The sequence below is a fragment of the Chlorocebus sabaeus genome, chromosome X (assembly GCF_047675955.1).
Source record: "Chlorocebus sabaeus isolate Y175 chromosome X, mChlSab1.0.hap1, whole genome shotgun sequence".
Classification (NCBI taxonomy): Eukaryota; Metazoa; Chordata; class Mammalia; order Primates; family Cercopithecidae; genus Chlorocebus; species Chlorocebus sabaeus.
This window is the reverse complement of record NC_132933.1, coordinates 68,732,058-68,757,544: the sequence shown is the minus strand read 5'-3', so window position 1 is coordinate 68,757,544 and position 25,487 is coordinate 68,732,058. Positions and strand designations below refer to the sequence as shown.

The following is a 25,487-nucleotide window of genomic DNA, read 5'->3' as shown; positions in this document are numbered from 1 at the left end:
AATATCTGCTGTATATACCTAACAAGGTTGTTGTAAGAATCAAATCAGTTTATGTGGAAAAAAAGCTTTGTAAACTTTAAAAAACTATATATATATAACCATAAGGTATTATTATTATAGATTTATATCTAAATCCATTCACTAGTGAGTATTCATTTACACATAGAATTGGACACTAATCAGCCATGAGATGTAATTTTTAAGGTTTAGCAAGAACTCCAGATTGGTGAAATCAAATATTTTTCTCAAAATGGGTTATTTTCATAAAGAAACCTCTGGATTATTAAGAAGGCTCAAAACTGCATAAAGTACATGTCATAATAGCTTACAACCTGCTTGCCCATTTAGAATTATGGCCCCTGCATTTCACAATGCAGATCCAGGTTACTAGTAAAATTGCAGAGAATGAGCAGTTAATAACTTCTGATATGCTAACTACTTTTTTAAATGATCAACAGAAAAACAAAGATTGTTTATTATCTAAGTTTTGGGAGCATTAATTTGAATATTATAATGGTAAAAGTATAAAAACATCACTTTCACTTGACTTTTTATTAAGAATAAAAATAACTGTTGCCTATTCAACTTCTAACCAAGGATAATAAGAAAGTTCTCTGAAGGCTAATACATAAGAAAAGGCTAAATAAAAATTATTTAAAACTAAATTAGAAAAAACTTTGCCTAATTATAGTTATGCAAGCCTATCACCTTGTCATGAAGTTGTCTTGGTGGAAAGCCTCATGATAGATGCAAATAAAACATTACTAAATAGAAATTATGTGCCAGGCACTGTACAATCATTATATTATTATAGCTTCCAAACTCTATGAGGTAGGTATTAGGAACATCTTGCAAATGGAGAAAGAAACTCAGAGTGATTAAGTAACTTGCCCAAAGTAACACAGCTAGTAAGAAGGAGGCCCAAGATGTCAACTCAGGGATACTTGTCCATAAGAATGAACTCTTCCCTAGAAGCCACTTCTGCCACATGCTATGCTGCAATGTTTGTTTTTCTAAAAACAAATTTTAGGTTCACTGCCAATAATGCTTTCCAACCCACTAATCGTCCTACTCATAAATCGCCCTCCCCCCTGACCAAATGAAAATCATCCTAAACTCCAGTACTCTTGAGCTAAGCACTTTTAATATTTTGTCATTTGCTTTTCAATTTTTTGTGCATATCTGTGTTTGAATGTGTCTACGAATGTGTGTTTTAATAGAGTTGAAATCAGACTACTGTACAAGTACTATTTAGTGGCCTCCTTTATCCCCAGTTGATATTATATCATAAGCATCCTATGTCTTTAAAATTTATTTATAAATAGTTTCCAATAGCTGTACAATATAACCATACCAATTTACTGTAAGTTACCTAAACATTCTCCTTCTTGACATTTAGGTTATTTCCAGTTTTTCACTATTTGAAATAACTCTGCAATATGCATAGGTACATATTACTGATATTTATGATTATTTTCTAAAAATGAATTAAGAATTTTTTTTAAAAAATGAAATGCTGGGTCAAGGAGCATAAATAGTCAAAGATTCCTGACATACACAACAAAATTATTTTCCAAAAAGGTTATAGCAATTTCCACTCCCATCAGCAGTTTATGAAAGCATTTGTCTTACCACATCCTTGATAGCATGGAATATACCCTGTAAAAAGCCTTTTCAAATTTGGTGTGCGAAAATGGCATTATTTTTTAAATCTAAGTTTTGATTTTTAGGCTGAACACTGTTTTTCATGTTTAGTAGTCTTTCTACTTTTTTTGTGAATTATCAGTAATGTTCGTGCTTATTTTCTATTACTGACTTACTGTTTTGTCAATTGGCACAGTCACTTAAATATTAAAAATGTCAGTTTTCTATCATATTAGCTGCAAATACTTATCCAATTTTGTGCTAGTTTTTTATGCTCAGTAATCCTTAATTTTTGCTAGTCAAATATATAGATGATTTAAGGAGACATTCGCCATCCAATGGTCAACAAAATATTTAGCTGGGTTTTCAAGATTTAGCTCTTTTATGTAAGTAAGATTTATTTTTGTATATGGTAGAGACGGCATTTTAAAACAATTTTTTGAAATATTTAAGCGCTTTCTCAAATACTGTTTATTGAACAATCTCTTTGCCACAATTTGTGATTCTTCCTTTATCATAATGATATATGGTAAGTAATCTATAACAGGATATTTTGGGGATATACAGTATGTTTCTAATCTCGTGTTGATACTATAATGTTTTGCTTATCCACACTTTATAAAGTTTTAAACAAGAGAAACAAGGGAATTTGGGGAGGCCAATGCATGAGGATCACTGGAGCCCAGGAGTTTGAGACCAGCCTGGGCAACATAGCAAGATCTCATCTCTACTGAAAAAAGAAGTAGCCGGGTATAGTGGCGCATGCTTCTGTAGTCCAAGCTACTCGGGAGGCTGAGGCATGAAGATTGCCTGAGCCTGGGAGGTTGAGGTTGCAATGAGCCAGGATAGTGCCACTGCACTCCAGCCTGGTGATAGAGCAAGACCCTGTCTCAAAAAACAAACAAACAAACAAAAAATGTTATTTCTTTGCATTTGTTTATTTTTCCAAGGAAACTATAAAATAATTCTGTCAACATCAAACAAAAATCCCTATTGTGGCTTTATTTGGAATTTTGTTAAGCCAATAAATTAACATTAGAAGAACTGACAGCGTTACAATAATCAGCCATTCATTCTACTACATTTTCTTGATATAAGCAAAATAAAGCACAGCTTAAGAGTTCTGTTTGTTTACCTGTGTATTTGTGTGTGTGTGTGTGTGTGTACATTTTGAGGAAGGGAAATTTGGATAGGTATCTTTCCCTTTAAAATACAAATGACATACATTATAAAATTCTTTAAAACATACAAAAATATACTTAAAAAGTCTTTTTCTAAGGTATAAAAACATGTTCTCATTTTGGATTATTTAACAATTTTTTGTACACACAAGTGAAGTATAACCAACAAACATCTGATTATTAATAAGCTGTCTACAGAAGTAACCATTGAATCATTTTTTAAAAGGCTGCTCAATCAATGTACTAATTTATTATCTTTTGGGTAATGCATTTAAAATGCTTGCTCTTACCTAATATTCCAGACTTAGGAATCAAAACTTACTGACTGCATCTCTGTGCTAGTATGGGTTTAGATAGTCCCACATCGAGAATGGAGGTCTGAAGAGTTTAAAAGAAAATTAGAAATGACTACAAGAATTTCTCAAACATATTTGTGACACTTCTAAAATCTAACACAAGAAATCATGAATAATGGAGCCTTATTACACTGTTGTCCTTCTATGCCTTGGTACCAGTTTTTAACAAGGTCCTTTAAAGACCCTCCTTAGAAGGGGGTCCTAGACAATCCCTTTCACATATTGAATTATGTTCTATAGTTAATAATAAACCAATAACACACCCTATGCTCACGCATGGCACATTCTACACTGGAGGTAGACAGATATAAGCCAGAGACCTTAGCCACTTAAGCACTGGCTAGCATACCAGAAACACACTGTTCCTTTATCACAGCAAGTTCCAGAGCTCTGGGAATCAACAGTAGCTCTCCCACATTCTACACTGTAAATTCTGGAAGTAAGACATTGAACTACTATCACCCAATTAAAATGCTACTCCCAGACTACTACTTAAAGAAAAAATGAAGCAGACAAAGACAGGATTTAATCTCATGCCTGAAAAATCTAAAACACAGGACAAAACATATGAAATGATACTTTTCAGGACACTGGACATCAGGCAACAAAGGACACTGAATACTGAGAGACAGGGATCAAATGAAGTATGCCCCACAACTGCCTTAGCTTACTACCTGGAAAGAGTTTCCAAGTGGTAGTACAGGGAGGGCTAAGTCAGGTGGAGCCTGAAAGACTTCCTGAGTAGATAAGCCAGAACAGAGAGTCTTGGAGAAGGAGGACAAAATTCACAGGATTGAGTATTAGAGAAGAGTAAACTGCACAAAGAGAACTCTGTAGATATGCAGACAGTCTTCTTCAAGCATTCAGCAGAGAAATACTCAGCACATGTGAGTGAGGACATTACCCTAAACCAGGAAAGGAATGAAGGGTTAGAGAAACCAATCGATGAACTCACCATGGCCAGGAATAGTTTCTGTTGCCTTCGGCCAGAGCAGAAAATCTCATAATTCATAGGACATCAGACAAAGTAATCAGAAGGATTTTGCTTCAGTAGTGGAGCAAAATTAACCCCTGACTGAAAGCTGTGTTGGTCCAATCTAACAAACTTTAAAAGTAAGACCTATAGGTATCAAACTAGTTTTATATCTCAGAACAGAGATCAGTAATAGTTACAGAAATACAAAAATGTTCATCACCTTAACAAGCTAAATGTCACAATGCCTGCTATCCAATAAAAAAAATTGTCAATCATGGGCCAGGTACTGGGGCTCATGCCTGTAATCCCAGCATTTTCGGAGGCCAAGGCGGGCAGATCACTTGAGGTCAGGAGTTTGAGACCAGCCTGGCCAACATGGTGAAACCCCATCTCTACTAAAAATACAAGAATTAGCCAGGCTAATTGTGCACCTGTAGTCCCAACTATGCAGGAGGCTGAGGCAGGAGAATCACCTGAAGCCGGGAGGCAGAGGTTGCAGTGAGCTGAGACCACGCCACTGTACTCCAGCCGAGCAACAGACTGAGACTCCATCTCAAAACACACACACACACACACACACACACACACACACACACACATATATATATACATATACATAGTCAAACATGGATCCAAGGAAACTACCCAAGCCCAAGTCCAGGAAGAGAAAAACCTTAAAAGATTAAAAGAAAGGGCCCACTCAGCTCACAAATGACTGAGATAGCTCCTCTTCCCAAAAGGGAGAGTGAAAAGCCTCATAATCCAAAGAGTGTTTGTTAGAGTATAAGAAAGGACATGCTTCAATACTGAGGAAAAATTAATCTTAAACGAAATACTTCCCTAGTCCCACATGACTAAAGCTTAAACACAAGGCCCAAAATGATCAAAGTGTTTACAAGACAATGAACTGCATCCTAGAAAAAAGCTAAATACTACTTAAATGAAAATAAAGGTATCTAGCATGTAAGAAAATTAAATCCACCATGCCTGCTATCCAGTAAAAATGACTATGCAAGTATGATTCCATTGAAGTACAACATAAGGAACAGACAATACTTAAACAAATGAGTATGGTTATGTTCCAATGAAACATTATTTACAAAGAAAAGTGGCCAAATTTAGCCTGAAGACCATATTTTCCTGACCTCTGAGTTAAAACTTATACTACAAATCCTAAGGCAACTATTAAATTACACAATAAAGTGTTATGGATAATATTTATAAACCAACAGCAGAGATAAAAATGAAATTGTAAAAAAAAAAAAAAAAAAAAAAAGTAATTAAAAAGAAGCCAGGAGAAGAGGGAAAAAAGAACAAAGAACAAATGGGACAAAAATAATCCTGAATAGCAAGATGGTAGATTTAAATACAAGTGCAAAAATAATCGTAAAATGTAACAGGTCTAATATCCCAATTAGAAGACACACTCTCAGACTGGATAAAAAAACAAGGAAATTATGCTTCCTTAAGTACCACACATTAAATATAAAGACACAAATAGGCTAAGGTTAAAATATGAAAAAAGATATACCAAACTAACAATACTTTTTTAGAAAACAGTTGGAGTGACCATATAAGTATCAAATTAGATTTTGAAGAAAAGAACATTACCAGGGACAAAGTCAGTCATGTCATCTCATAATGATGAAGGGGTCAATTCATCAAGAGGGAATAATAACCCTAAAGGTTTATGTACCTAATAACAGAACTTTGAAACACATGAAACAAAAACTGACAGAAATTCAAGAAGATATATACAAATTCATAATTAAAGTAAAAGGTGTCAATCCTTGTCTCAAAAATTTGTAGAATAGGCATAAAATTAGAAAGAATATAGGCAATTTAATATCACTATCAAACAACTTGAAACAACTAAAAATCCACATTTATAGAACATTCCACCACCCAAAAATAGCAGAATACACATTCTTCTCAAGTGGACATGGAACATTTACCAAGATACATGATATTCTGAAGCATAAAGCAAATAAAAGTAAGTTTAAGAGAATTAAAGTCATACAATGTATGTCTTATGACCACAACAACATTACAGTAGAAATCAACAATAGAAAGATATGTGGAAGAATGCTCAAATATTTATAAATTAAGTGGACTTCTAAATATCCAATGGGTCAAAGAAATAGAAAGGAAATCATAAAGAACATTGAACTGAGAGAAAATAAAAGTGACACATAACAAAACTTGTGGGATGACCCTAAGGCAGTACTCAGAGGGGAATTTATAACACAAAACATCTACATTATTAGAAAAGAAGAAAGTCCTCAAATTAATAACTTCAGCTCCCATCTTAAAAACCAGAAAAAGAAAAGCTAATGAAACACAAAATAAGCAGAAAAAAAGATTAAAGCAGAAAACAATGTAATAGAAAACAGAAATAGAATACAGAAAAATTAATGAAACCAAAAGCTGTTTCTTTGAGAGTAATAAAATTGATAAAATCTCTAGTGAGGCTAAGCAGAACAAAAACAGAGTAAACATGAATTACCAACATCAAAAGTGAGAGCAGTGACATCACTAACAATTCCACAACTACAAAAAGGACAATAAGGGAATATTATGAACATTTTTATGCCAATAAATTTAGTAACTTTGATGAAATAGACAAATTCCTTAAAAGACATAAGTTATCAAAGCTCACTCCAAAAGAAATAACGCAAGTCTATTATAAAAATTGATTTTGTAGTTAAATACTTTCCTGTAAGAAAAACTTCAGGTTCAGATGCCTTCACTGGTGAATTCTACCAATCATTTAAGGGCAATTTATAATTGAATCTACACCAACTTTCCTAGAAAGTTAAAGAGGCAAAAACTATACCCAACTCATTCTATGGAGTCAGAATTACTCTAACACCAAAAATAGACAAAATAATACAAGGAAATTACAAATATCCCTCATAAAAATAGATGCAAAACTTCTTAACAAATTTTCAGCAAATATCATCCAACTTTATAAAAACGTTAATATATCAAGATGAAGTGGGGTTCATCCATAAATGCAAGGTTGGTTCAAAATCTATCAATCAATGTAATTCATCACAGTAAGACTAAAAAAATTATAATCTCAATAAATGAAGAAAAAGCATTTGAATAAATCTAAAATTGATTTCTGATTTTTTATAAAACTCTCAAAAAACAGTTACAGAAATCTTTCTCAACCATTGAAATCTATTTCTAAAAGCTGCTAGAAGTATTAAGTTTGGCTAGACTGTGGGAAACAAGCTCAATACACAAAAAATTGACTGTGTTTCCACCCAATTTAAAACTGATATTAGGAAGTCAACTCTATTTACAATAACATTAAAAACAGGATTTACTTAGAGGTAAATCTGACAAAAGAAGTGCAAGAATTACACTGAAAACAATACTGCGAGAAATTAAAGATGATCTAAATAAACTGAGAAAGATATCAAGTTCATGAATTAAAAGACTCAATATTACTAAAATGTAACTTATCTGCAAATTGACCTATACGTTCAATAAAATCCCAACCAATATCCCAGCAGGGCATTTTTGTACAAAGTGAAAAGCTGATTTTAAAATTGATATGGAAATGCAAAGGACCTAGAAGACCTAAACTTTCAAAAAGAAAAGCAAAGCTCAAGGATTTGCACTACCTCACTTCAAGACATATTATAAAGATACAGTAATTCAGACAGTATATAATTGTAATAAAGATAGACAAATGGACCAATGAACAGAATAGAGTATCCAGAAATAGGCCTTCATATATATGATCAATTGGTTTTCAAGAAAAATGTAAGGTGATTCAGGGAAGAAAAGACAGACTTTTCCAACAATGATGCTAGAACAACTGGATATCTATGTGAACAAAAGAAAAGGACTTCTATACATACCTATAACCATATACTAAAATGAACTCAAAACGGATCCTAAATCTAGATGTAAAATTCAAACTACAAAACCTCTAGAAAACATAACAGAAAATCTTTACCTGTAATTAGGCAGATATTCCTTATATAGAACACTAAAAACACAATTAATAAAAGGAAAAAAATCCTATAAATCAGACTTCATCAAAATTAAGAACTTCTGCTTTTCAATACAGTGTTAAGAGAATGAAAAGACATACTATAGACCAGAAGAAAATATTTCCAAATAACATATATGATCAAGGACTTACATCCAAAATATATGAAGAACTCTCAAAACTCAATAAGAAAACAAACATTCCAACTAAAAAAACAGGCTAAAAATTTAAACAGACATTTTACCAAGAGGATAGATGGCAAATGAGCTCATGAAAAGATGCTCAATATCATTAGTCATTAGTGTGACATAATTCAAAACCACAATGGGATACCACTAAAAACTAATCTAATGTTCAAAAATTTTAAAAGACTGACCATACCAAATGTTGGCAAGGATGTGGAGCAACTGAAACTCTCTTACGCTGCTGGTGGGAATGTACAATTTATATAATCACTTTGGAAAACAGTTTGGCAGTGTCTTTAAAAGTTAAACATACACCTAGCACATGACCCAGTCATTATACTCTTAGGTATTTACCCATGAGAAATGAAAACATATGATACAATCACTTGTACATGAATGTTTATAGCAGTTTTATTAGTAATATCAAAAACTGCAATGGCCCAAAAATCCATCAACAGGTGAATGATAAACAAATCATGATGTATCCATACAATCAGTAATACCACCCATCAATAAAAATGAATACTTAGTACATACAACATAGATGAATCTCAAAATAATTATGTTAAGCCAGACAAAAAAAAATGAATATACTATATGATTCCATTTATATAAACTCCTAGAAAATACAAACCAAATAGTGACAGAAAGCAGATTCAGCAGGGTTAGGGCAGGAAGACGGTATCACAAAGGGACACAAGAAAACTTTAAGGAATCACAGATATGCTAATTATTCTTATGGTAATGATGGTTTCACAGCTATATACAAATGTAAAAACTTATAAAATTGTATACTTTAGTATGTACAGTTTATTGTATGTCAATTATACCTCCATAAAGCTATTTTAAAATGAATAAACACTACTCCCAGAGGTGTTTAGGTAGCTTGAGTAGCCAAAGTCCTAGGCTTGCCCGTATCTACTTTATCCAGTTATTCATATTGCTCTTCTGCCTAAGAAAATGAGTAGCACATTGAGATGATAGAAAATGCCATTATCAGGCACATTACCAAATACTATGCAATGAAACAAACAGAGTAGTTACCATTTAAAATTTCAATAGGAAAAATGTAATTAGTGGAAGAACAAAAGTGATATTTTTCTTAGTTTTGTTTCAAGAAAATACAGTAAAAATGTACAGCTACTTACCTCTTTGGATAATCTTGTGAAAACATCTCCTCCCCTGAGAAAATCCAGTATTAAGTACAGTTTCCCTTCAGTCTGAAAGGCTAATTAAAAATTAGAATGTAGTAACAGGATAATCTCAAAGGCTTAAAAAGCTTAGTATGTTTTTAAATTAATATATGTTTAGAATTTCACAGTATTTACTCACATGGTCCATTAATGGATAACATCTCAAAATTAAACCCAGTGTTTAATCCAGTGTTGAAATAGCTATAAACCCCTTCCCAGAACATAATCACCCTTGAATGTGGCTTTACACAGAACTTCTACCACCAAAAACTTCCTAATTTATGAAGCATGTTCTACTGCAATTGCCTAAACTTAGCCTATCAAACCTACTGAAAATTTACGAATTCTACAAAGCTGAAGAAAAATGCCACTTCCTCTATTAAACTTTCCAGGATGTCTCCCTTTTCACATTTTTCCACAGCTTCCTTAACCTCTTCTTCATTGAAATTACTTGCTGCTACTTTTGAAATCTTATTATATTTATACCTCTTTAATAGTACTTATTCCATTTTGATTTGTACAATTAATTTCTTTACATCTCTGTGTTCTCTATAGGTTATAAATTTCTTGAGGTCAAAGAGTGTTTCATTTCTACAGTCCACTGAATTTAATACACTATTTTTGCACACAGTAAGCGTTTACTGATTGACCTACTACAGATTTGGGAAGGTCTTTAGATGTTACTTTTTTTATTCTGTTAGTATAACAAGGAGTAAAAGAATAATGGGTGGAAATTTCTTATCGGTTTTTAATAGTGATAATTGGGTATATATTTTAATGCATTATTTGTCAAAATTACACTAAGAATAAAATCAACGACTGCTACTTTTTTTAAATATAGAAAAATGGAAGTGATAAAGTACATTATATCTGAGATAGATAGATAGATAGATAGATAGATAGATAGATAGATAGACAGATAGATAGATAGATAAAGTTGATCTCATCCATATGTTAAATTAGCAATGGAGCCATGATTCAAATTGAGAAATGTCTAACTCCAAAGCTCATGTTCTTTCCATTACATCTACTGCTTCTTACTAGTAGTCCTTTTCCATTAAGTATAAAAAATAACTCAAGCAGACTAACATAACTACATGGTCCTCTAGAATATAACCAGGAAATAGATAAGTGTGGTCATTATGAACAAGCAACTGAATGTTTTACGTAAATTATCACAATACTTTATAGTCTAAGACTATGAAGTTACAGCCTAGTAGAGTACATAAATACTACCAGACAAGTAAGTGGAAAACACTATCTTGTTACTTTAAACAAGTTAACCAACTTGGAAAAATGAAGGACATACAACAAATAACTAAATACTGGTATTTATTTCAGAAAAATACATTTTACATAGTTGAATATACTAAATAAGTCTAAAGTATTTATTTCCTGTTATAGTATTGTGTGAAAGGAAATCATAATTCTCTAATTCCATATTAATAAATAAGGATTAAAATAAATAAAAGAATAAAAGAAAGATTACATACCATAGTGCAATTTGACAATAAATGGATGATTTACTTCCACCAGTATATCCCTCTCCATCTTTGTCCGAACTCTGTCTCGAACTAAAAATTACATAAAGGTACAATTTTTACTCTCATATCATTTCAATTAAGAGTCCATCAATAATTTACCAAACAACAAATATAAATACATAAAATGTAACTTCATAAATGCCTAAATTTGCAGTTTTCATATTCCTAGATAATAATGACCATATTCTCAGACAGCAAAAATATTCATTACATCTAGAGACAGGTTAAGGTGGCATAAATAGGTATGTAGCGAATATGCATTTATTATGTGTTCATCTTTTTTGGTTGTTGTTGGTGGTGAGACAGGGTATTGCTCTCTTGCCCAGGCTGGACTGCAGTGGCAAAATCTCAGCTCACTGCAACCTCCACCTCCCAAGCTCAAGCAATCCTCCCATCTCAGCTTCCCAGGCAGCTGGAACTACAGGTGCGTGCCACTACACCTGGCCCATTTTTGTATTTTTTGTAGAGACAGGGTTTCACCAGGTTACTCAGGCTGGTCTTGAACTCCTGGGCTGGGCTCACGGGTTCAGCCCGCCTCAGCCTCTCAAAGTGCTAGGATTATAGGTGTGAGCCACCATGCCTGGCCTATTGATCTCTTTAATTGTTCAAATGAGTTTACTGATTAAAAGTGATCATAAGCGGTATTTTTATCAGACCCTAAAAGATAGTGCGTGCAAATGGTTGTGCTTTCTCAAAATGTAATACTGACACAGACAGAAAAGGAAAAGTCAAGAATCTTGAAAGAAAAGAGTATAGCCCAATTAAGTTAATAAGCTTAAATTAAATGAAATATGTCACTTTTTCTAGCATCAAATTTTTACTAGGGTGCACTCTCACTAAGTTAAGGCATATGCCAATATCAAATCTAGTAATATTACCTACTGGCTAGAAAAACTGCCACAAATACCAATGTTAAAAATAGCTACATCTATTCACCTTATGCAAGTAATACACAGCATATTTCTTAAAATACGCTTTGCCAAATTCTATTTTAATAAACTTTCTAATTTTCTACCTTTTAAAGAGGCTTTTTTTAACACCTTCATTGCATAGAGTTGCCCAGCATCAGGACCGGTCTTCTTTCTAACAAGAAAAACCTAATAGAAAATTGAACAAAAAAAAAAAAAAAAAAAAAAAAAAAAAAGGAAAATTCACATTTCTAGTCATTCTTGCTCTATACAAACACACCAGCATACACTTGTATCCTTGCATTTTCTCTAATTTTATAAACATATGCCTTCCCATAGAGGGAAAGGAGAGATAGTGAGAGATTTGTTGAAGGATGCAAAATTACCCTGATCTGATCACCATACATTATATGTATCGAAACTTCACTATGTACCCCATGAATATGTACAACTATTTGTCAATTTAAAAAAAAATGAAAAAAGTTATACTTTCTCCTGTAAATTATGCTATAATTTACATTATTAATATTTTTTCACTTTCCTTAGATTTAATAAATCATAATGTATATAAGTACTACTATAGAAAGGAAAATTTTTAAAATAGATGACCTGGTCCTGAACTTGGATAATTTAATGATGTAAGAGATAAATAACACAATGAAAGACAAACTTGAGGCTATATACCTCCTTTTAAGACCCAGGCCCACTTTTTGTTACCTTAATAAAGAGCAAACAAATCTTATGACCCTATATATCTTAATTAAATATGCTTTATTGCTAAAAAATGCTAACGATCATCTGAGTCTTCAGTGAGCTATAATCTTATTGCTGGTGGAGGGTCTTGCCTCAATGTTGATGGCAGCTGAGTGATCAGGGTGGTAGACGCTGAAGGTTAGGGTGGCTGTGGCAATTTCCTAAAATAAGACAATGATGAAGTTTGTTCATCATTTGCAATCCCTCCCCCCTCCCCCCTCCCCATAATAGGCCCCGGTGTGTGATGTTCCCCTTCCCAAGTCCAAGTGATCTCATTGTTCAGTTCCCACCTATGAGTGAGAACATGCGGTGTTTGGTTTTCTGTTCTTGTGATAGTTTGCTGAGAATGGTTTCCAGCTGCATCAATGTCCCTACAAAGGACACAAACTCATCCTTTTTATGGCTGCATAGTATTCCATGGTGTATATCACTTCTAATTTTAGTTGTCTTGCTATTATTTCTACCACATCTGCAGTGATTTCCTCCAATGATGTCTTGAACTCCTCCAAGTCATCCATGAGGGTTGGAATCAACTTCTTCCAAACTCCTGTTAATGTTGATATTTTGACTTCCTCCCATGAATCACAAATGTTCTTAATGACATCTAGAATAGCAAGTCCCATCCACAGGTTTTCAATTTGCTTTGCCCAGACTTATCAGAGCAATCACCATCTACAGCAACTATAGCCTTACAAAATGTATTTCTTAAACAATAGGACTTGAAAGTCAAAATTATTCTTTGTTCCATGAGCTGCAGAACGGATACTGTAATAGCAAGCATGAAAACAACATTAATCTCCTTGTACATCTCTATCAGGGCTCTTGGGTAACTAGGAGTATTGCCAATGAGCAATAATATACTGAAAAATGTCTTTTTTTTTCCCTGAACAGTAGGTCTCAACAGTGGGTTTAAAATACTCAGCACACCATGCTATAAACAGATGTGCTGTCATTCAGGCTTTGTTGTTCTATTTATAGACAAAAGGCATAGTAGATTTAACATAATTTTTAAGTGCCCTAGAATTTTTGGAATGGCAAATGAGCACTGGCTTCAACTTAAAGGTTCCAGGATCACTAGCCTCTATCAAGAGAGGCAGCCTGTCCTTCGAAGCTATGAAGCTGGGCATTGACTTCGCTCTAGCTATGAAAGACTAGATGGCATCTTCTTCCAATAGAAGGCTGCTGTTTCTACAATTAAAACCTGTTGTTTAGTGTAATCACCTTTATCAATTATCTTAGCTAGATCTTCTGGCTAACCTGCTATAGCTTTTATATCAGCATCTGTAGCATTACCCTGAACTTTTATGTTACAAAAATGGCTTCTTTCCTTATCATGAGCCAACCCCTCCTAGCTTCAAACTTTTCTTGTGTAGCTTCCTCACCTCTCTCAGCCTTCACAGAATTGAAGAGAGCTAGGGAATTGCTCTAGACTAGACTTTGGCTTGAGGGAGTGTTGTGGCTGGTTTGATCTTCTATTTAGACCACTAAAATTTTCTCCATATCAGTAATAAAGCTGTTTCACGTTCTTATTATTCATATGTTCGCTGGAGTAGCAATTTTAATTTCTTTCAAGAACGTTCCCTTGCATTCACAACTTGGCTATCTGTTTGGCACAAGAACCTTAGCTTTTAGCCTATCTCAGATTTTGACATGCCTTCCTCACCAAGCTTAATAATTTGTAGCTGTTGATTTAAAGTAAGAAATGCAGAACACTTCCCTTCCCTTGAACACTTCAAGGCCACTGTAGAGTTACTATTTAGACCAATTTCAATATTCTTGTAGGTCAAGGAATAGAGGGGTCCAAGGAGACAGAGAGATGGGGAAACAGCTGGTCAGTAAAGCAGCCAGAACACACACACCGGTTATCAATGAAGCTCACTGTCTTATGTGTGTGTGGTTCACGGCACCCTGAAACAATGATAACACTAACATCAAAGATCACAGATCACAAAGAACCATAACAGATGTAACAGTAAGGAAAACATTTAAAACACTGCAAGAATTACCAAAATATGAGACAGAGACAGAAAGTGAGCATATGCCGGAGGAAAAATGGCACCCAAAGTCTTACTCAACACAGGGTTACCACAAACCTTCTATACACACACACACACACACATATACACACACACACACACACACACACACACATATATATATATTCACACACATACATAATATCTGTGAAGCACAATGAAGTGAAGGATATCTGTGAAGTGCAATGAAGTGAAGCATAATAAAAAGAAGTATAGCTGCATTAAGAAGATAACAACGTCAATGTGGCAAATAAACATCTGCCTAAATTCAATTATTAGCTGGAAAGCTCAGTTTCTACCATTGACAAAAAGAGTATCAATTGTTTTTCTATGAACAGGCTCACTCCATTCATTTTTGAGAAAACACCTACCAAATAAGCATATTTAGGTAACCATAGTTTATTATCCTTCCAAGGAAAAGTGGTGATCCATGAAAACAATGGTTGGTTCAGCTCACAACTCAAAAAGTTTGCACAAGTCCTCTGCCTTGAGACAATCATTCTATTTTGTTATGTGGCTAAAGGGCTTAACATGTACTTCCTATTTCATCACAGATTATTCAAAAAAAGGGTATTCAAGGATTGAGATTTAATAAACGTAATAACTGTTAATGTCTCATCAAGGACATTCTTAAACTGTATATGTAAGAAAATGAAGAATACAATGACTACTGGTACCATTTGAAGTCACTGCCTTGATTGGCCAACATGCCAGCAGTTGTACAAATAGTATCTTAGGATGATTGTGAAGTAGCTTTGACTTGAGGACTCCCTGAAAAGGTCCTGGGATTGTCCAGGGGTATGCAGACTAAAATTTCAGAACCACTCTTACAAAACATAGCCCTCAGTGGGATTGTAAAGAATGGAGTATGAAGAGTGAGAAGAGGCAAGCAAGGAAGAAAGAAAGAGATAGTCTAGTTTTTCTGAAGACACTGCTGCATAAAGGAGCCACTTTTTCCCCCTACTTCTTCTAACATTCACTAGTATCCCAATATGGCATTTAACAGGATGCATCATTCGCAGTCTAAAGAAGTAACCTGTTTATCATCTGACCTGTGTTTTTTTATTTTTTCAGGTCTTATGAGTGACTTTCCTAGTGTGAGAAAATGTCATATCTCACTGCCCCCTTCTCAAAATCAACTACAAAAGTAGTTCTTTTTCCACCCCATTCTTATCTATTGCCTAACATTTCTCAACCTTCCCAAGGCTATGTTTATTGATCTTTACTATTATAATGTCTTTTTTGTCATCTGAAATTCTCCCTCCTCCTTCCACCTCACTTTCTTCAGGTTCTGCACCATTCCAAAAGCTTAACAGTAGTAACAATCTAATTTGAAATAAGGTGATTTTATACTTATCAGTGATCTATTTCTTTTTTCTTAAATCATCCTTGAAAAATTTCCTTAACCTGGTATAATAAAGTTGTGCTATATCACATTATCTTCCCATATATGTACTCATTAGTTATTCAATCAACAAATTAACACTCATTAAGCACATATTCTGTATCAGACACTGTGCTGCACACTGGGGGATACAGAAATAAACTGTGAACTTGAGGACAGAGAAATTTGTCAGAAACATCATGTCCTTTAAAGAAACAAATACAAGTATGCTACAGGCTAAATTATGTCCCCTCAAAGTTGATATATTAAAGTCCTAACTCCCAGTACCTCAGAACATGACTGTATTTGGGGATACGGTGCTTAAAGAAATAAAGTAAAAAAGTTGTTGCATGACTTCAAACTACTGTACCTAAAACCGTATCTATATTGATAAAAGAGGCTTCTTTTCAGTCACCCTAATCCAATCATGGGATATTGTCCAGAAGAATGGGTGAGTTACTCCAATGTACTTTTCTCTCAATCACACGGACATTTATATTTTCCTATAAGAATATTCAGTAATTGTAGTGAACTAGAAGATCACACATATTTAAATGCTGATTGAAGAGAAAGAACCAACTTCAGGAAATTTTAAGATGTAAGCAAATGTTTTTAAAAACTACCACTTGAGAGTCGATCACTTATTTAAGAGTACAAGTATTCAATATTTTCAAAAATTCATTTTTAAGTGTAGTTAAAGTCTTTACTATCACAAAAGCAATTTTTTTTAATAATCCACAAATGTTAAAATGTATGTTTTGTATAAATATTATTTGGCACATGATATATAAGAATGACTAATCAGACAATTTCAAAGGTATTTTCATGTGTTTGTGTTTTAAAATAATTAATGTAAGTTGTTTAGTATACCTTTCAACCCATACATTAATGATCATTAATAGCATTATACTTGGTGTGCTTAGGACAGAATATTACATGCACCTTTCATGATAATAATCCATGCTTCCTTAAACTACAATTTTAAGTTGACTTTAGCAGAGTTCCCCCACTGTTAAATAGACAATAAAAACATTTAATGTTTTAAGGCTTTATATGGACTAAAATCCCATTTACTGCATTTTAACAACAGAACTTTTGAAGAAAAACTTAAGACTCTGCAGCTCAGAGTCTCTTGGAATTGCTCCTACACTTATCTGATTCATGGTCTTGGCCAAATTCCTGAATAGGTTCAGCATATAACAAGTCACACCTACACAATGCCTACGCAAATGATGTAACACTGACAAGCAAGTATGTTCACATCCTAGGGAGAAAAAAAGCCACCTCCTTAATATTTCTTTGGTTGATTAACTACATAAAGATCACTATTTTGTATTTTAATATTAGGAATTAAAAGGTTTCAATGATACTCTTCTTAAAACTAAAACCCAGCGCAGACACAGCTGAGATTTCCCTGAATTTAAGGACTACATTGACAACTTTTCAGCATGTTGCTATATTTAACATGAAGATGTTACTGAATATATTTCATTATGTTATACAGTATTTTCTTTACGAAAACCCATGAGAGAAATTTCTCTGGTCTGTTTAATCTGTTTCTACCTTTAAAATACTATCAATTATAATACACTCAAATATATTAGCTACTTTATAATGGCTGCTGGAAAACTTAAGTCTTAATTTTTGACCTACTAGAAAAAGACTTACAGACCCTTATGTCATGCTTTTGTGAACAGAGTGTACTCCTGGCTTCATCTAATCTTTCCTGCTCTGCGTTTTCTGTTTCCATCATCTTCACTACTTATTTTTAATTTTATTTAGTATTCATCTATGAAAGCCTTAAATCCTTTCTGGAACAAAGCTGGAGATAAACAAAAGCATATATGAGTAAATACATACACCAAAAGACAAAGTAGGTAATTTTAATAGCTTGAAATGTTTGCCTGGTGATATTTTATTTAAGTGAAATATTTAAGCATTTATACATCTGGAATATAAAACAACTTCATCTCTGTTCTTCTAAAATTAACACCATAAAAATAGCTATAAAGTGCAAAATAGTTAAAAGAATATTGCACTTTTAGAAACTCTAAAATAAAATTGTATATAATATACATGCCTACTCTAGAGATCAGTTCTATAAACACTCCCCACCGACATCATGATCACCACCACCACCACCACCACCAATCTATTAACAGTTCCTTCTAGTTTTTCTTTCCTCAGAACACTGTTCAAGTCCCATCTCCTTGTCTTATATATCTCCTGTACCAATTCACTGCCAAGCCATAATTCATCTCGGTTTGTCCTTTTTGTTCCCTAAAAATGTTCTTTATATTTCACTTTATATTCTATAATGCATAAATATTAGGTTTCTTTAAGACGACATCTATTTTATAGTCACTAATACTGCTTATACAACTGTTGGTGAACACACCGAGCATTCAATAAATGTCTTTCCTTGGGAGGCTAAAGTGGGAAGATCACTTAAGGCTAGGAGTTCGAGACCAGCCTGAGCAACACAGCAAAACCTTGTGTCCAGATTTTTTTTTTAATTAGCTGGGTGTGGTGGTGCATGCCTGTAGGAACAGCTCCTTGGGAAGCTGGGGATGGAGGATCACTTGAGCCCAGGAGTTCAAGGCTACTGTGAACTACAATCATGCCACTGCACTACAGCCTGGGTGACAGAGCAAGACCCCATCTCTAAAACCCAATAAAATAATAAAATAAAAATGTATTTACTTTAAAATGTTCCAGAGCACTATAAATAATCTATGTTCAACTGCCTTATTTTCCTCCTTTAAAACTAAATCTCAGCCACTTGAAATTAATAGTTTCTCTTCATCTTTCTCCCCTTAAATTGTGGTTGGTGCTGTTTTTCTCAAGGCTGTTACTATGTGTATGTAATATTTTTCATGTATTAGATGTTAGGTATATAAAGGTCAGGAACCAGACCTATACACTTCTTTTCTAAAACCATGTTATTAAGTGATTAATAAACAACTTTAGTAATGACTATAATAGTTAATCTTACTCAATTTTGCTTTCTGCCTTGAAATGTAAGCTCTCTGAAGACTTAAATTTGACACAAACCACGTATCACCCAGTAACTACCCTCGTTCTACTTTACACACCCTTGTTCTACTTTATTTTAACAGATGATAGACGAATTCATACATGAATTAAGATATAAATTCTGATTTCTGTGACACAGCTAAGAAATGTAGATTAAATTACCAGGAGAGAACAAGCTGTATTCATGCCAGCATGTGAGCAAGGAGATAGGAATACCATTTTTTTACAAAAATCAAGCTACTTTGATTTAGGCAGCTAATAGAGTATGCTATATTTTTCCCTAGAAAAATCAGTAAACCTAGGGAATTGGAAAACCTTGATTGTTATAGAGAAGTACAAAGAAATGGTAATAAAAGTACAACAGAAATGAAAGGAATAAAATTAAAGAATTACCTTTGTGTGCATCCTTTCAGGAGTTTAGAAACAAATCATTAATCAGATTTCTACGCGTGTGTTCACTTTTTTTTCGCTAAATGTTTAGAAGAGAAACAAATGGGGAAAAAAAAGTATTCATTACCTTTCCAAATGACCCCTGACCAAGAACCTTGAGCAACTCAAACTGTGCAGGATCTGCTTTCTCATAGCCTTCCTTAACATGATGAGTAATAGGGATTTCTTTAACAACTCCTTCATCCTGTAAAAAGAAATCCAAACAATATTTGAATCCATTTTCAACATCTTCTGATTAGTTCCATTTAAAATCAGAAGTCATAATAGAAATAATATACCCAACTCCCTCAATGTAGCAGAGTTTTATGGGCTACCAGTATCCTTATTTCCTTGTTTTCTAACACATACAGCACATACAGATGCACTACCACCACCTTCCCTACTACATAATTTCATGTAAATAAAATGTAAAAAGAAATCTATGCTTCAGCTTTCCCTTCCAGCTTGGGAGCAATATAATAAAATTATTAACAACAGTCTCAAGACCCTTCACTGGACTGTGACTAATGAGGTAGAGGCAGGAAAAGTCAAGAAAAAACCTTGTAAATTATGGGGCATGACCAAAAAATGTGACCTCAAGAGCTCTTTTAAATAGTATTTCACTATACTATTTTAAATGTTTAAATGGTCAACTAACCACATCAATGAAAAAGAAATTGGCATAGACCAACAAAATCTGCACAGCCCAAACAAATGTTTCCAAGCTATGTCCCGTTTACTGAAATTTTATATATAAATTATATGCCAGATTTCGTACCACCTGGGTGAAGCAGAAAGGATGCCACCCAGTGAGTGGTTCTTCCCCCTGATGCAGGACTCCACTCAGCTGTGATGACTACATTCAAGTGAGCTGTAATTAATTCCAGTCCCTAGAGAAGCACAATAGCTAAGATGACAGATGTATATCACAAAATAACAGAGTTGGAAGGGATATCTTATCCAACTCTCTGACTGTATAAAGAAGAAAACTAAGACTCACAGAATTTAAGTTTACATGACTACTTAATCACAATGTCTATAAATCTTGGTAGCATTCCATTAGAGCATACTAATTTTAGCCTGGATGCCAACAACGTTCTCAATCTATTCACTCTTCAATTAACTGATTAGTCAATGGTGATTGTAGCCAAAGTGAACAAGAGCATGGTCCCAAATGAGCAAGACTTCATGGCAGCTAAAATAAGGTCCATGGAATATAGGTAGTCAGACATTCACTATCTCAAGAGGGGTACCTAGGCAAAGAAATTTTAATTGTAGGTGTCAGGAACCACTAGCAAATCAACAAGAAATGACGAATAACTGATTCTGAAAGTTTATCATGTGTTTCTTATACATCAAAATAGTATTTCACCAGACCCTTTTAAATAGTGATGGCAATTTATAAACGTTTTCTGAAAACAAAAATTAAATTAAAATCAATCTGCTATGGAAGTGAATTTCCCTGTTTGAAAGGGTCCCTGTTTTAAAAAGTCAACAACTTTTTTTAATGCAAATATATATGCTTTGTAGCTGACATCTGCGGACTATATTAAAGTATAATATACCTGTACGTGCCTATAAGCTAAGAAACCTTAGCTAAATCACAAACCACTCTCTCCTTCAGTTTTCTCACATGACAAAGGGGTTTTGTTACATGGGTCTCTAAGGTCCCCTCAATGTCTGTGACTCTATATTGAACACAATATAATATTTTTTATGTTCAAGAAGGTACTTCAGGTCCCTGCTTATGTTTAGATTATCACTATAAGCATGGATCATAATGGCATCAGTTTTTTTATAAGTGTTCAGAGTTAGGAAACGAATTGTACTCTAGTTAGTTTCACCAAACCTAAGCAGGTTTTCCAAATGAAAATGTCCAATGCCCTTTTACCTTTTATTAATAATCCACACATGCCCATCCTCTAAAATGCAACGTCTTTCAATTTTCAGCAGCAGTACCCTAAAAAGTTCCCAATATGAAAATGCAACTAGATGAGAAAAATCACTTTTCCCAGGAGACAGCCAACATAAAATGTTACACTGTATCCTAACAACTAATTACTGTGTCTTTCTTTCCCACTGGACTGTGGGCTTCTTAAATTCAGGTATTATATCACATTGATCTCTTTATTCCTAATGCTTAGCACAATACTTTTTTGATCTCATGAGAGCAGAAAGACAAAGAAATCTGCTCAATGTTATAAAAGAAACAGGAAAAAATACATACTTTTTAAAACGAAGATAGTGTTTACCACCAACAAATAGGGCAACTGTGAGATGATGGATGTTAATTTGCTTAATAATAATAATTTTACAATGTATGTGAAAACACCCCATTGTACACCTTAAATATATACAATAGAAAAGAAAGATTTTAAAGGTAAAATTAGTAAGAAATCTCAAAATTATTCTTAAATACAGTCTACAAAACAAAATACATATATACCCACAATTTCTTTTTTTAAATATATAAAGGAAACAAGGAAACAGGAGATTCTGGCTAATGAAATTGTGTCAGCTTTGAATATAACTAACTTTGTGATAACGATATTTCTAAATAAAATAAGCAAATCTTCCCATACACTGTGAAGAATATAAACTTTTTCCATATTATCCACTGTCAGTATTTTTATTACACTGTGCTGAGTATGTGTTGTACTCAACACAAATAAAGGATACAATAACCCCTGAATATTGACTTAATGCTTGGCCATTTGCCTTTTTAAATAAAGACATATGTTCCTAGGACAACAACTACTACTACATATTATATCCCTGAATTATGACTACTGTGCCTTCACACAGACAATTTGTAATGCCCTGGTTGCCCATAAGAATCACCTGTAGAAGAAATATTTATTTACTACACTTGTTTGGGTCCCACCCTCAGAGATTGTGGTTCAGTAGAACTATAGGAGGATGTAAGCATGTGTATTTTTTAAGCCTCCCAAGTTGATTCAGACACATGGCCAGGATTGAAAAACAATATTTGGGTGCTTCTAAGATTCATAGTTATATAGATATATAATAGATATACACACAAATATATACACATATGCGCATACATGTGTGCACACACACATATACACATGTGTGTATGTGTTTATATATAGTGACTTATTACTTTTATCATTTCTATGCCAATAGCTCTTTTTTACTCTCAAAGTATGTGATATCCTCCTGTGTCACCATTTCCAATACTTATTCTGTCTTACTCCATCTGCTCCCTGCCCCATTCTTGTCTATTGCCTAAAATTTCTCAGCCATCCCGAGGCTATGTTTATTGATTTTTTACTATTATAATGTCCTTTTTTGTCAACTGAAACCCTCTTTCTTCCCTCCACCTCCCTTTCTTCAGGTTCTGCACCATTCCAAAAGCTTTATAGTAACAACAATCTAGCCTGAAATAGGTGGTAATGTACTTACAAGTGATTTATTTCTTTTTTCCTAAGAATAAATCATCCTTGAAAAATCTCCCTATCCTGGTATGATAAAGTTGTGCTATATCACCTTATCTTCCCATATATACACTCTTATTATTCACCCAGCAAATCAACATTCGTTAAGCACATATCCTATTATCAGACACTGTGCTGCACACTGGGGATACAGAAATAAACCGTGAATTTGAGGATAGAGAACTTTGTCAGAAACATCACATCCATCAAAGAAACAAAAAGCTACAAGTATGCTATGGGCTAAATTATGTCCCCTAAAAGTTAATATATTAAAGTCCTAGCTCCCAATACCTCAGAACATGACTGTATTTAGGGATAGGACCCTTAAGGAAGTAATTAAGGTAAAATGAGGCCATATGGGTGGGTTCTAATCCAATATGACTGACATCCTTATAAGAGGAGGAAATCAGAATACCTACAGCCACAGAGGAATGACCACGTAAAGGCACAGGGAGAAGACTCATCTATAAGCTAAGGAGAGACGATTCAGAAAAACCAACCCCGCCAACACCTTGATCTCAATCTTACAGAATGCAGCATCTTGGGAAAATAAATTTCTGCTGTTAAAGCCACCCATCTGTGGTTATTTGGTTAGGGTAGCCCTAGCAAACCTATACACGGTACATAATCTTAGTTGATCTTTGAAAACAATGTTGCTACTGTGAAATGAAGATTTAATAATCTCCAAATAAGGACCCCTAGTCTTTCTATATCAAATAACAAATCTGAATCTGAGGCCAGGAAGACTATGAATTAGGTTTTATTATTTTTTCGCAACCATAAAGTTATCAGTGATATATAGAAGAAGTATGAAGGCTCAACCACAACCAAAATAGTATGCTCTGACCTCTATAATCTGTGATCATCTTTTTAATCCAGAGGGCCAACAGTGCTGTAACACTGGGAAAACACACTGTTAAAGTACAAAATGAACTGTCAAATCTACTATTGCTCCATTCATTTGATAACTGATTTGCTTAGGAAGATGGAATCACCTGTTAATTGAAAAGAGAAAAAGCTGATGACAACCTAATAGCAATACACTATAGCTCAATTACAACAGTTTTCATATGACTGTGGAACTAACCTCCAGAAAACAAATCAAAACAAAAGAAGCATTTTTAAAGCCTGAACTTATTCATTTTTATTTAATAATAAAACATTCATCTATTCAAACATCTGCTTTATTTGTAGGTACACAGGCCAGTTTGGTGAAAAGATCACCCTAAAAATCCAAGAATCATTTAGTTGTGGATTTGTTGAAACATATATGCAAAGACTCAGAAGAGCAGCTTGATATACCCTTCTCATTCACTGAATAATATCGGGTCACTGAAAACCATGTCAAATATTAGCAAACTTTGAAAGAAAGCTAAGAGTAATATCAGTATAAATGCCAAAATGCCACGAGGGTGAACTAAGCACATCAAAATTATGTACACAATGGAAGGTATCTGCAGAAGACTTAGGTTTGTAAAAGTTTGCATTGATGACTGAAAACCAAAGAATGCTGGCAAACTAGTTCCCACTTGGTTTGGTTTATTCTACTTACAAGGGTCAGCTCCTTAGTTCCCTCATCTACAAATTGGCAATAATACCTACTCTACTTCAGATCTCAGTCATACGGATCAACTGAGAACTCTGAAACCCACAAAACATCCATAAAAATTGAAGTTACTGAACTTATTTGTACAGATGTTCCTGGACTTATGACAGTGTTGTCCCAATAAACCTATCGTAAGTTGAAAATGCACTTTCAACTTACAGTGAGTTTATCCAAACATAATCCTATTTGAAGTTGAGGAACATAATGAATATCACTTTTGTATCACTATAAGGTTGAAACTCATAAGTTGAACCATCCTGAGTCAGAGACCCTATGTACCACTTATCTTTGCATACCTGATGGTGCAGCATAACTCCACTTTATAGTGGCTAACCAACATTTTTTAGTTGAACAATAATTATTCATCTGAGAGTTTTGCATATCTATAGGACAAGGGTTCCACTTTTTTAAGTAACTGAATAGAAATTAGAAGTAAACACCAGCATTGCAAGAGAAAAAATACTGAAGTATAGTAAGGCTAAATGTGCATCAGAATAGAAAGACAAATAGAGGAAAAAAATATACACCATACAGGAAGCAGGCATTCTCAGCTTGAAATAGTTCCCACCTGTGGTTCCACTGAGTCTAAGTAAAACACACTTGTAAAAAAGTATTTTTGAAATAATTCTTAAGAGATACATGTCAAGAATAGTTTTTAAAATAAGAAATTCACGGCTTAAAACTATCAGGATATCAGATTTGTTTTTCAAAATATACATTTTCAGATAACTATGACATTTATATCTCTGCATAATAAAAATATAAATCACTTTAGAGACTAAACATGTT

At 33.8% G+C, this 25,487-nt stretch overlaps 1 protein-coding gene across 7 annotated transcripts in view; it reads right to left on the bottom strand.

Moving 5' to 3' along the window:
• The window catches only part of RPS6KA6 (ribosomal protein S6 kinase A6), a 134,316-nt gene that overhangs the window by 82,486 nt on the left and 26,343 nt on the right, over positions 1–25,487 (bottom strand). For 5 of the 7 annotated variants that reach the window (XM_073013547.1, XM_073013549.1, XM_007992172.3 and 2 more), the window contains 4 exons: positions 19,723–19,839; positions 12,104–12,185; positions 11,038–11,118; positions 9,500–9,579 (listed from right to left, as the gene is read on the bottom strand). In XM_073013547.1, coding sequence (XP_072869648.1) covers positions 9,500–9,579; positions 11,038–11,118; positions 12,104–12,185; positions 19,723–19,839 — 360 coding nt within the window. Of the gene's footprint in view, positions 1–9,499; positions 9,580–11,037; positions 11,119–12,103; positions 12,186–19,722; positions 19,840–23,939; positions 24,060–25,487 lie in introns of those variants that run through there. The other 2 variants (XM_073013548.1, XM_037989490.2) reach the window with 2 other exon arrangements.